This window comes from Cotesia glomerata, linkage group LG2 (genome assembly GCF_020080835.1).
Source record: "Cotesia glomerata isolate CgM1 linkage group LG2, MPM_Cglom_v2.3, whole genome shotgun sequence".
NCBI lineage: Eukaryota > Metazoa > Arthropoda > Insecta > Hymenoptera > Braconidae > Cotesia > Cotesia glomerata.
Window position 1 is genome coordinate 18,710,266 of NC_058159.1, and position 13,321 is coordinate 18,723,586.

The 13,321-nt window shown below is 30.7% G+C and overlaps 1 protein-coding gene across 3 annotated transcripts in view; it reads right to left on the minus strand.

Annotated features, from left to right (window-relative positions):
* The window catches only part of LOC123259979 (ankyrin repeat and fibronectin type-III domain-containing protein 1), a 100,298-nt gene that overhangs the window by 41,524 nt on the left and 45,453 nt on the right, over positions 1–13,321 (minus strand). For 2 of the 3 annotated variants that reach the window (XM_044720827.1, XM_044720826.1), the window contains 4 exons: positions 8,094–8,281; positions 7,892–8,020; positions 7,649–7,814; positions 7,248–7,552 (listed from right to left, as the gene is read on the minus strand). In XM_044720827.1, the coding sequence (XP_044576762.1) occupies positions 7,248–7,552; positions 7,649–7,814; positions 7,892–8,020; positions 8,094–8,281 (788 nt within the window). Of the gene's footprint in view, positions 1–7,247; positions 7,553–7,648; positions 7,815–7,891; positions 8,021–8,093; positions 8,282–9,022; positions 9,145–13,321 lie in introns of those variants that run through there. The other variant, XM_044720831.1, reaches the window with a different exon arrangement.

Sequence of the window (13,321 nt, forward strand, 5' to 3'; positions counted from 1 at the left end):
AATTTTACATACATGTTATTTTTGCTGATTACATAACTTATAAATTGTTCTTATTACGGGATCGAGGGAATTTTACTGATTAAAATGAATGCATTTTCCAAACGCTGGGTATGTGAAAAACATGTTAAGTTTATTTTCTATGAAAAATTGATGTCGCTGAGAAAATTTTAAATGACAAAAAAATTCTTCGCACTTGAAGCTAGACAGACTTCAACTTTACTTATGAGACTTGCAATGACATTAACTAAAACTTTCAATACTCATTTGGAATCTGTGCAAGTCAAAACAATACTCTAATTAAATTTCAAGTCTAGATCTAAAAATGCAATTCTATAAAGTGCCCAGCGAAGCGGGCGGGTAACAGCTAGTATATATATATATATATATATATATATATATATATATATATATATAAATTTTTCCTCGGGATACTCAAATCACAAAACATTTTGAATAGAATTTTTTTGATGAAATTACTATATTTCTATTGTAATATTGTCAAACAAATTGTCTATAGATGAATAATGTAAAACAGTTCTATTTTAAAGCTTGGAGTAATTAAAATAGTAGCTGTCAAAAACATCGTAAAAGGTGGAATTTAGGCCACTTTGTATTTGAAATTAGTGAGGAATTGTAGGGATGGCCTGTAAGGTTAACGGCTTTACTAATTTTTTTTGAGCGTATATACATGTGACATACATTTTATATATGGGTGATTCTCTGTAAGGATGTTTTTCGCTGTCCCAGGCATTTTTTTATTGGAAAAATTGTTATTTTGTTACTAAAAAAAATTTGTTACGAAGTAAAAAAACATTTCTATTTGGAGCATTGAAAACTAAAATGAAATAAATTTTAGTTTTTTGCTATAAATTCGTAAACCACCGAAATAATAGTCCCCTGGGCTGTCCCATTCTCAAAATTAAAACTTTAAGATTAAATTTTAAGTTATTCGTCCATAATATATAATTTGGTCCACAATGTTTATGAACTTAATTAGTTAACTAACAATCTTCTTCAATAAAAAGTACCGAAAATTAATTTGTTTCATTAAATTCATTAAACTAAAGTCTCCCTTTTATTTAGTGTCAAAGCACCGTTTGTGCTGGAAATATGTGTCTGGGCCACTTCAAAACTCAGTCCCCTGGCAACTATTTTTTTTATAATTTATTTATAAAATTGGATCCATAAGTCTTAATATTATTCCAATTAATGTAAACATTCATTGAGAACTTGAAAAGTTGAATGCATTGAAATAGTTTGTTTGATTTTCCTCAATATGATAAAAAAAACAGTCCCCTGACATGTTATATGGCAAAAGACACACAAATATCGAAAAAACAAAAATTAATTTGGCTGTTTATTTATTATCATTAAGCTGATAGTTTTGTAGCCCTTGTTAATTTTTTTTCTAATAAAATCAAAAATAATTTGGTCGGACAATTTTGTACAGATTTAAGACGTCCTTACAGAGAATCACCCATATGCGAAAATACAATTGAGTTCATTAATTTGAGTCGGTTTCTATGCAGAGTTGTGAAAATTTTAATGAAAAATATTTTCATTAACTCATTAAATTCAATTCTCTAATGAAAAAATTTTCCACTGAAAAATTTAATTTAATTGTGGATGGAAATATTTATCATTAAAATTATTTTTTTAATGATCAGCAAAAATCATTTAAATTAAAATATTGAATTTAATGGTTAATGGAAATATATAAAATTAAAAATTTTTTTTAATGATTAGTGGAAATTTTTAAAATTAGATATTAAATTTAATTATTAATCGAACTATTTTCAACTTCCCGCTATAATATCAATGATTTTCAAAAAATTGGGAAGTTAGTAGTTGTACCCTGATTTTCGAAAATCTTCGAAAAAATTTTCGAAATAATTCAAAAAAATTATTTTTTTGAAATAATTTATTCAATTAATGTCGGATTGTTATTTTAGTCGTAATTTAATTTGTAGCTTTTGATTATCGGCGTCGATTGCTATAAAGAACGTCGAAATCGGTTAATTGGTTCGGTAGACATCGTTGTAGAAATATATAAAACCCTAGCAACCTGCAGTCACTATGTGACCGCCGAGAATTGTCAACTATGAATAAGTAAAATTTGCTTAATTACATATCGACTTTTGTTAAATTGCACTGTACTTTCTTAAATATTGATATTCTTAAATATATAAGCTCACTCCGACATTACACTCATCAAGAGCTTTCATTTGAGTACCCACATCAATTTTTCATATATTTTATAAATTTATATATATTATATATATGTATATGTGAAAAATATATCAAAAATGCATGTGGGTACTCAAATGAAAGCTCTTGATGAGTGTAACATCGGGATGAGCTTATATCTGAAAAAGTTTCAATAATTAAGAAATGACGTCGTATTTTGTCTACTGATGATATTTTCTACGATATAAGCTCATCCTGGAGTTACACTCATCGAGACCTTTCATTTGAGTACCCACATCAATTTTTTATATATTTATATATATAGACGTAAAATTATATTCCTATACATGTATTAATTCGTAAAGCTTCACGTAATAATTACCGTAACTCTTATTCTTTCCCGCTTCACAGCATTATTTATATTTGTAGAAATGCTTGCCGTAAGATGGACGGTGTGGCTTAATGTATATAGAATAAGCGAAAGGAAATTTAGTATAGACCGGATAGCTCAAATGGTAGAGTAGCCGACATGTCTTCGGAAGGTTCTGGGTTCGAATCCCAGTCCGAGCTATCTAATAATTTTTTCTCGCATATTCTATAAACTCACATTAAGATGATCCTCTCCACATTCCTTTCTCAATCCTTTCCTACCAATATCCTGTTACGTGAATGTGGAACGCTTCACGTAATAATTACCGTAACTCCTATTCTTTCCCGCTTCACAGCATTATTTATATTTGTAAAAATGCTTGCCGTAAGATGGATGGTGTGGCTTAATGTATATAGAATAAGCGAAAGGAAATTTAGTATAGACCGGATAGCTCAAATGGTAGAGTAGCCGACATGTCTTTGGAAGGTTCTGGGTTCGAATCCCAGTCCGAGCTATCTAATAATTTTTTTCTCGCATATTCTATAAACTCACATTAAGATGATCCTCTCCATATTCCTTTCTCAATCCTTCCCTACCAATATCTTGTTACGTGAATGTGGAACGCTTCACGTAATAATTACCTTAACTTCTATTCTTTCTCGCTTCACAGCATTATTTATATTTGTAAAAATGTCCTATCCATCTTTTACAGGTAATCTAACTGTAGCCTTTCCATCAGAAACTCTGAAATAATTCATTTTAAAATTTTCTTATTTATTAATTAGGTGCCAATTCATTTATTATACTTTAATTGTTGATGTTTTTGTTTTGCATCTGCACACATGTACGTAATGACTGAGAAATGACGCCATTTTGTCCCTATTTTGGATCCACAAGTAACAAGTGCACTAGTTGGAAGTGCACTAGTGACTTTTTTACTACTTACTTTTATACTTATGGGTAGTATACATGTAAACAATAAGCGAGTGTAGTGCCACTTTCTTATAAGTCATCGATGAGCCAACCAGGCTTCCGTAGGTAACGACATATGGCAACAGCGCAGTTAGAAAATCTCCCGGAGGCTCACTCGCACCGGGCGGCATGGCGCCGCCCGCCTCCGAAAATTGATTTTTTAAATTACTTCGTAAATATTTTTATGCTTTTTAATAATGTCACAATTTTTAGAAACGTTAAAAGAATGCACTTAATTTTTTTCAAAATTATCAATGAACTCAATTTCGAGAAAAAAAAATGCAAAAAAAGCGGTGCCGCGCTCATTATGCGACCTACGAAGGGTTAATAAATTAAATTTAATGACCAATGAAAATGCTAATGCATTAAGAAATTTAACCCTAGACTGGTCACCATTTTTTTAGTTTCTCGCTCGCACTATAGCGAGTCTCTATAGGTTGAGTAGTTGTTACGCGGCGTCACGCTATACGGGTGACCAGTCTAGGGTTAATGTATTATTTGCAACTCTGTTTCTATGTTAGGAATTTATTGCCAACTCTAAATTTAGAGGATTCGGTTTTCTAAAATTTGAAAATTCTAAATTTTTCCATTTGTAAAATGAGCTAAATGTAAAAAGTAACATTTCTTAAATGTTAGAAACGTAAATAATGTCTAAAATAATTTAAATGTATCGTAAAATATGTGAAATAAAAAAAACAGTTATTTAAAAATAAACAAATTCGCAAATAAATTTATTCGTAAAATCAGTAATTAAAAAAAAAGCCTCAATAAAATATCACCGGTCTAAAAATTACCGAATTTAAAATGAATAATAATTAAAAATATTCTAAATTAAAAAATAAATAATTGGAAAGTTTGAAAATTTAAAATATCGTCATACAAAAAATTAGATTATTGTAAATTATTCTCTTGAAAATTTTTAGAGTCGTAAATATTGCTACTTAAAAACTTAGTCCGCTGATTTCAGCCGATACTAAAATTGAAATTTTCTAAAATTGGACGATTTTTAACCTGGACATTCGTGAAACCAGCCGTTTCTAAACTTGGAAATTCGTGAAATAAGCCGTTTCTAAACTCAGAAATTTCTAAAATCAGCCGATTCATGAAATAAGTTTGTTTGAAGCGTAACCACTCTAACATAGATGTAATTTTATATGCATTCACCTGTAAAATGAGGTTTCACGTATTTTTTACTATCAAAATCGAAAAAGTCAGTTGTTGATGAAATATTTTTTAAAAAAATTTAATATGTGTAATGGATTTATGAATTCTTTATTAAAGATTTAAAAATTTTTATGTTGCTATTTTATTTGGAAACTCAAAAATTTCAATTTTCGCAGTTCCATATTAAAATTTAAAGTATGTAATCAAATGACGTAATAATACGGAAAAAGTACGAACGTAAAAAGAACGGAAATAGAAAATGTCTTCTGACGAATTGTTCACAAGTGATCTTGTCAAAATTCTACAACTAAGTCTTACATCACTCTGCAATAAGTACAAATTTCTTATTCGAATCAAAATTAGAAATTTTTCAATTTATATTAGTTTTCACTGCACTAATCGATTTTTTAATTTATTCACACAAATTCTAAACAAAAATTTCATAACTATTATTGAATGTATATAAGTATACGTACGCCGATAATTGTATTAGATTCTCTCTATTTCCTGTATTATAAAGTTTGTACTTTTAAAGAAAAGTGTAACTTTAAGTACTTTTTTTCATGATGATCTGTAACGTTACATTTTATGTAGCGTTACAGTAGTAGTATATTTGATTAATGTTGTGAGTTTATGTCGTAGTATTAAGGACTATCGTGAATAAGTGTGTGTAAGTTAGTTGTCTCGAGGATGTCAAGCTGTATCGCGGAAAAGTGACCGATATAACGTGTCTCCCGGTCAGTTATCGATGACTGAACTTAGGTTCAGCCTCTTGGAGCAAGGTGATTATCGCAGAGGAGCGACTGAAATGTCGTCGCCCCGAAATACGGGAGTTTGGCAGGCTCATGCGGTAGCTTGCGGTTGACAGGCCTCGATTGCTGGATGCTCGAGGGTAGTCGCGAGTGCTGTCAAGGCTGTCAGGGGAGCGGGATCACTAGTAGGTCTGGGACACTAGTTGAGTGAGTGGGAATGAGTGTGGAGTTATGTGTGTCTGGGAGTAGCGTGAAAGTGAGTTGAGCGCATGTAGCTGGTGGTATGAATGTAGTGGGGGTACGGTGAGAGGCAGTCTGGCTGGAGTAGTGAAAGAGTAAGGATTGTTTTGTGTGGAAGTTTGGCTTCGGATCGGATTTATTAAAGAGTCTTGTGGAGGTCCTCGTAGAGGACGGACGTGCCGTCGCTACTAGGCAGCATTAGATGTGTACCGTGAAAAGAGTCAGTGACGAGCTCTCGTAGAGTGAGCATCGTGTTTTGAGAGTGGAGTGAGTCTCTCGTATCGAAGCTGGCGTGCCTCACGCTTGCTATTATTGTAGACAATGGCCCGAGCCATTGTCTTTGTTTCGTGTTCGTTTGGGACCGCTTCCGCGATATTTTAGATATCGATTTAGTTATTTTAGCGATTAATACGATGGAGTGTTAGTGAGAGTACCGATTAGTGTACTAGATATTGTTTAGTCCCGTTTTGTAAGGAAATTACTTCCTCTGAGAGACCGAATCACGACCCTCTCTCCATAACCAGCATAACTGAGCGACACCGAGGTATTCCGTTACCGTCGAAGCCGCTCTTGGTGTTCTGGGAACATAAAAATTAAGTTATCATATCCCGGTTGCCGATACCGGTGAAACAAAAGTCGGCTGGCGCCTGTTGGGGTTCCTGGAGGATCGAGAGATGGCTGAGATGGACGAAGTGTAACGTAGTGAATTATGGGCTACCGTAAAGATCTACCGCGTGTAAGAAAAATCTACGTTACAGATCATAAGTAATATTGAAATGCGATATTCTCATATGTGACATACTTTTATTTACATAGTATTTAATTCAACTAATGCTTGAAAATTTTCAAGGAATTTTATTTCCTTCAGTTTACGAAGTAGAATCTCAGTAGGTACCCGTAAAAAAGATTCTGATGTGGCCTGATATGGCCATTTTTTATATCAGACGAATTATGAGAATAAAAATTAATTTTTAATATAATTTTTCTGAAAAATTCCAGTGAAAAATGTTCACATATAGCCTGATATGATGATCATGGCAGGCTATGTACGAGAATAGAAAAATTTCGTATGAAACAACAATGGTTTTAGAAGTTGATTAAACTAAAAACTAATTTCTGTACAGTTCCTTAGGAGAATAAAAAAAGTGATTTTTATTTTAGAACTTAACTTGTAAGATAATTCAGCAATCGTGCGCTTTCTTTCGGAGATTTTCGACTCTACCTACTTTTGATTAAAAAATTATGTTTGGGCATGTCAGACGATATCAAGTTATGCCAAGACATTAAAAATTATAAAAGGACATATCTATATGTATATAGGATTTAGGTCATATGAGAAAATTTTTTCACAGATAGGATTGAATTTTTTTTTTTATCAACTCCAATTGATTTATAAATAAAAATTAAATAATTGAAATATTTATTTGATTAGTACATCCTAATCTATTTTAATTTTTAATGAAAGGTGAAGATAATATCTATAATTAGTACCTAAACTATTACAATCACTCAACTTTCTCATAAAATATGATAACGGATAATGTCAATTATGTTTTACTCACTATCTGGATTACTTTGTCCTTTACTATGTCTCCCAATTTCATGATAAAAATAACTCTGTTTCTCATTAATTTTTAAACATTTTCTGGCTAAAAACATTGAATGAGGATTCACATTTTGACTAGTGTGATGGCTAAAGACACCATGTGAACGAGGTTCAGTATTGACATCAAATTTATTTTTATATTTGTAGTCCAATAGTGGAATATTTGGGGTGAGATTATCAATGTGATTAGACGTGCAACAATTCAAACTTGTAGAGTGAAATATATTGTCCATTGAAATACTCCTAAGTATATAATTATTTCTTGAATCAAAAAATAATAGCAATAGTTAAAATTGACACTTATATAATTTCCTGAAATTCAAACATGATTTATAATATTGAAAATGAATAGCATACTGTATATTGTAGTTTATTTGTTGATTAAATAGATCATTTGTTGAACTCCGCGGTTTTAAACTACAGTCGTTATTTTGTTTGTAACAACTAGTTATAATACTTTGGTATTGAGAAGTACTTTGTGGATGGGGCATTATTTTTGTAGATTCACGTCGTTCTTTGAAAACTGAATAAACAATTACTACCTTTGTTAAAAATATAGAGAAATATAAATATTATTTAACCTTTCTTGTGTTACCTTACCAAATATATTATCAGTAAGGAGTACTCTTGGTTGGTAAAATTTATTGGTATTTACAGTTGATATAATACTTTTAGAATTATCTTTTGTGGTAGAAAATTGATGTTGTTTTCTAACATTCATTATCTCGACTGAAAGTAATCGTCATATAAGTTTATTTACTCAATGAAAAAAGTAATTGTAATAAGAAAATTAGAAACAAACCTTTATTTTTAGTAATCTGATAAGTATTGACTTGCACTGGAAAAACATCAATATTTGGTACGATTATTGCCGGTAATGTTTTGGAGCGTAACAGTGGAGCTGGTCGAGTATATTTATCATTACAATTATAATGGTGAATTCGATAAATTGATGACTTTTCTTCTGAATTAGATGCTTTAATACCAAGACTATAGCAAATAAAATTTTAATAGATTAGTATTATGAGCTATATTCAAATCTCATTCATTTCAGAAAGATTTAATTTAACATTTTCGTAGAGTATTTGCTATAATTCAGTACAACTGATATCAAGCACAATTAGTCAGTTGATAATATTTAGCTGACAAAAAATGATTTTGCTTATAATTATATATGACTATACAATAATATGAGCCAAAAAACCGACCTACTAAATTTATAGCTTAGAAATGAGCAGTATATATAATGAAAAAAATTATTCGCAATAACTTTCGAATGAATCAACCGATTTTCACGCGGTTGGCGGCAGTTTTTTCAGCCTCAACGCAGTTTTTTCAGCCTCATAGAGAATCTTTAAGTTTGAATCGATCGAACTAGGAATTTCAGAGTAATTACGAAAAAACACTTTTTTTGGTTTTATTTCGTTCACGATATCTCTCGAACGAATCAACCGATTTCGACCGGCTTGGCGGCGATCGACGTAATTTTATGATATTAATAGTTGATTAGTTTTTGGAATCGATTGGTAGAGTCGTTTGAAAGTTATTCCAAAAAAACCACATTTGAAAAAAATTTTTTTCGTGATTTTTTTGAGATTTCTCAAAATCTACCGGTCCGAATCGGTCCAAATTGTCTTTAAAATCTAAGTTTAGCCAATCCCTTTCGAATGACGCCAACCGCGATAAAATCGGTCAAAACGTTCAAAAGTTTTAAGCGGTTCCCATACTCACAGTTTGAAAAATACGATCCAAATTCTAGAACTTAAAAATCACAAACAATAACACATCCTGGGAAAAAGTCGTCATACATGATCATGCGAGACCACGTATTAATCTCATGCATGATCATGCCTGAATATTCGCCATATCTGAAAAAGCATGACCATGAATGAACAAGCATCATCGCGTATGACAAGGCATGATCATTAGAGTGTCTCAAAAAAATTGAATATTTTTTTTTTTCCAATGAACATTGAGAAATCGTCGGAGTATTTCTAGAAAAAGATCCTCTAAAAATATGAGCTCTTAATATTAATATTTAGAGGTGGCGTCATATAATTTCTATTTCCCATTTAAATAACATAGAAAAATATTCTTTTAAAGTTTGGAATTTTGTAACGTGACGACGAGCTACTTTATAGGTACAACTAAACCTTTTTTTTATGGGAAATTAAATACTCTACATTTGCCAAATTTGTCAAATTTTGAATTTTTGAACATCGTCAAAAATGACAATCGACATCAAAATTTTGGCTCAATTTTTTTTGTACAATACATTGTACTAATCTTAATTAAAAGATCCTGAAATTTTTAGAACTGTTTTTTTTTTTTTCAAAAATGTGAATTTTTGAATTCAAAATAAAATTTTTTTTGTTTTTTGCAATTTTTAAATGAGGTTCAGTTATGCTAATACATAGTATTGTAATTTTGAGCATTAAAAAATTAAATACACGACCTGGAATTATTAAATAATAAATAAGTTTCAACTTTTTTTTATTTTTTGGACATAATCTTAAAGTCAGGCTTAACACATGATATAGTTTCTTATTTTTTCAGCGCATGATATATTTTGTCCGTTTCTTCACTTCAGTTACAGTTTTCAACGCCAAATACCTCAAACAGATATTAATTTTCAATAAAAATCAGAAATAATGTGATGAAAATATCAACTTTTTTTCGTTATTTCGAATACATGTTTACTTACAAATTTCTGGACAGTAATATTTCGCAATCTCAAATTTCAAATTAATTCCATGTTAATAAAACAATAAATGGCGCCAACAACTTTAAATGAAGTAAAAAAAGGACAAATAATGAATTATATCAGGTTAAGCCTGACTTTAAGATAAAAAAAAGTTGAAACTAATTTATTATTTAATAATTTCAGGTCGTGTATTTAATTTTTTAATGCTCAAAATTACGATACTACGTATTCACATAACTGAACCTCATTTAGAAATTGCAAGAAAAAAAAAGTTTTATTTTGAATTCAAAAATTCACATTTAGAGATTTATTTATTTATGCCAAGGCAAATTGCCAAATGACAAGATTAAATGACAAATTAAAGGATACAGTGTTTTTCTTAACCTAACTTATGCTAGGTATTTGGTATAAAAGTTTACTAAATAATGTAGAGTTTGAGTTAACTGAACGTACATTAAGTAAGTAAGACATTAGTATAATACATATGAATAATTTATTGGTATCAGTCAGCAATGAGTAATTAACAATAATGACTAGTTAGGATTTAAAGATTTACAACAATTTATAATTGCACAAATTAATACCAAACAACCCTAAAATTATAAACATTATAGTCACTTAGTATAGAGTTTATTCAAAGACATGAATCTAAGATTTAAAATTTAAAGATTAAAGCTCATACATCTAGATTAAATAAATAATCATACAATTTATTTTTAAAAATTTCAATACTACTTGCATATACAATTTCTGATGGTAGTTCTTCCCATAATCGAATTGATGAAGCTACAAATGAATATTCAAAAGAAGTTGTTACAAATTTCGGCATTGTGAATTTCACATTATTTTTCTTCGCCGCTAAACGATCGGCATGCCTTACACCAGTAATATCAACAAACATATCTCGTAGATAACAGGGTTTATTAACATCTAACAGTTTATAAAAGAAACAAGAGAAATAGAGTAAATGCGACGACTTTTAATTGATAGCCAACTTAGGTTTCGTCCATGTGGTGAAATATGTTTATCACGTTTGAAATTATAAATAAAACGAATAGCAGAATTCATGGCAGTTTGCAACTTTCGATTATTATCATACGTGGCATCGTTTAATACTATAGAGCAATAATCTATTAATGGTAGAGGGTTAAGGGTAAAATGGTAGCAGAAACTAACAACCTCTTTATATCAGTACTATAAATATTTTTACGTAATTTTAAGCTATATAAAGCTGAGTTTATTTTACTCACAGTTTTTGACACATGCAAGTTCCAAGATAAATTACTTGAGAGATGTAGTCCCAGATACTTTGTAGAGTCAATATATGGCAATGCAACACCATTTACAATGATGGGTGGTAAGCTTTCACGCTGGATCATTTTTAATTTACTATTAGTGCCTAGTAAGATAACACTAGTTTTATTCAAATTTATCTCTAAACCATGATATTTCGCCCAGTCAGCAACTGCCTAAGCATCTGATGTGACATTAGCAATTGCATCATGTAGCTGATAAGCATAAAAGTGAAGATAAATAAATTTATCGTCTGCAAATAAACCATGTTTACAATGAACCAATCGAGATGCAACTGAATTCATTATTATAAGCAACAATATAGGACCTAACACTGCGCCTTGCGGAACACCAGACGTGGCATTTAAGAATTCAGCAGATGAGCCCATGTTATCAATTACATACTGGTTTCTATTTGTTAAGGATGAATAAAACCATTTGATTGTGTTAAATGAGAAGCCTAATTTCACTAAATTTATAAGGATATATTTCTGATCCACATAATCAAAAGCTTTTGTTAAATCAAAAAGTACTAAAAGGGTTAGCTTATTACTATCCATAGATTGTCGAATATCATCCACCAGTTTCAATAGAGCTGTATGAGTACCGTGATATCTCCTAAAACCTGATTGATACTTATCTATTAAATCATTGTTTTCCAAATGATTTACCACTTGATTAGCTATGACTCTTTCGAAGACTTTACTAAGATGAGAAGCATTTGCTATCGGGCGAGTGTCCGAAGGTGACTTTGGCGAGTCTACTTTATTTAGTGGTACAATAAATATAGTTTTCCAGGCATGAGGAAATATACCAGTACTCAATGAACGATTGAACATGACTGCAAGGAACAGAGAGATTTGTGGGACATGATTACTAAGCCACTTTAAATCTATTCCGTCTGGGCTTCTGCCTTTTGATTTTTGCAAAGTCAGTTTAACAGCTTTTGTTATACGACTATATCTATTTCAGACCATTCAAATGAACAACTTACTTCAGAACTATAATAAAGCAGTAACGAGTTTAAAAATGACTCATTACATGGTGGATGCTTTCTAACTATATTTTCATAATGATCATTTAATTCTAAAGACTCAAAAGAGTTAATCGGAGAAGAATTTGAGCTCTTTACTAAACCCAAATGTTTTAATTTACTCCATACGGACGTCCCACTTGGTAAATTCGTGAGTTGTTCATTTAGATACTTTTTACGAGCCTCTTTAAGTTCTAGTTTAAGCTCTTTTCTTTTTACCTTGAACAGTGCTAACAGGTTATCATTTCTGGACCTCTTAGCCCGCTCATACAGAGAGTCCCGCTCTTTACCTTCAGTTTTAAGTTCATTTGTTAACCATGGGTTTGGCGGTCTTATGACTTTTCGCGTATGTAGCGGTGCAAATTCATCCAGGCATGCTAAGACATTAATTTTGAACATATCAAATAAATAGTTTGGATCAACAGAATATAGAGGTACTTAAGTTAAATTTAGAGTTTGCATAAGAGAATTTGAAAGGGCACTTTGATTTGAACTTGTGAATTTTCGGTAAGTAATAAATTTATCCAACTTCTTCGGTATATCAAAAACGTACTCACAAAATAAATAATCATGACCACTGATGAACGGGTGATTTGAATTAAAAAACATACCCTGTTTAGAATTATTGTCTAATAACACTACATCTAACCATGAATCTTTATTTCGAGTATGATGAGTAGCACCATAAGGAACAGAGTATAGCGATAACTCTAAAATAAATGATTTTAAGTGGTTAGAGACAAATGAGCTAGTCAATAAATCGCAATTTGGATTACCAGTTATCATGAAATTTTTATAACGTGAGGCTATGTTTGTATGAATCTCAAAAAATTCATTTAATAAATTGCCATTTGGCCGCCTATATACTAAACATTTTTGAAAAAAAAAAAAAAACAGTTCTAAAAATTTCAGGATCTTTTAAAATTAGTACAATGTAATATACAAAAAAAATTGAGCCAAAATTTTGATGTTGATTGTCATTTTTGACGATGTTCAAAAA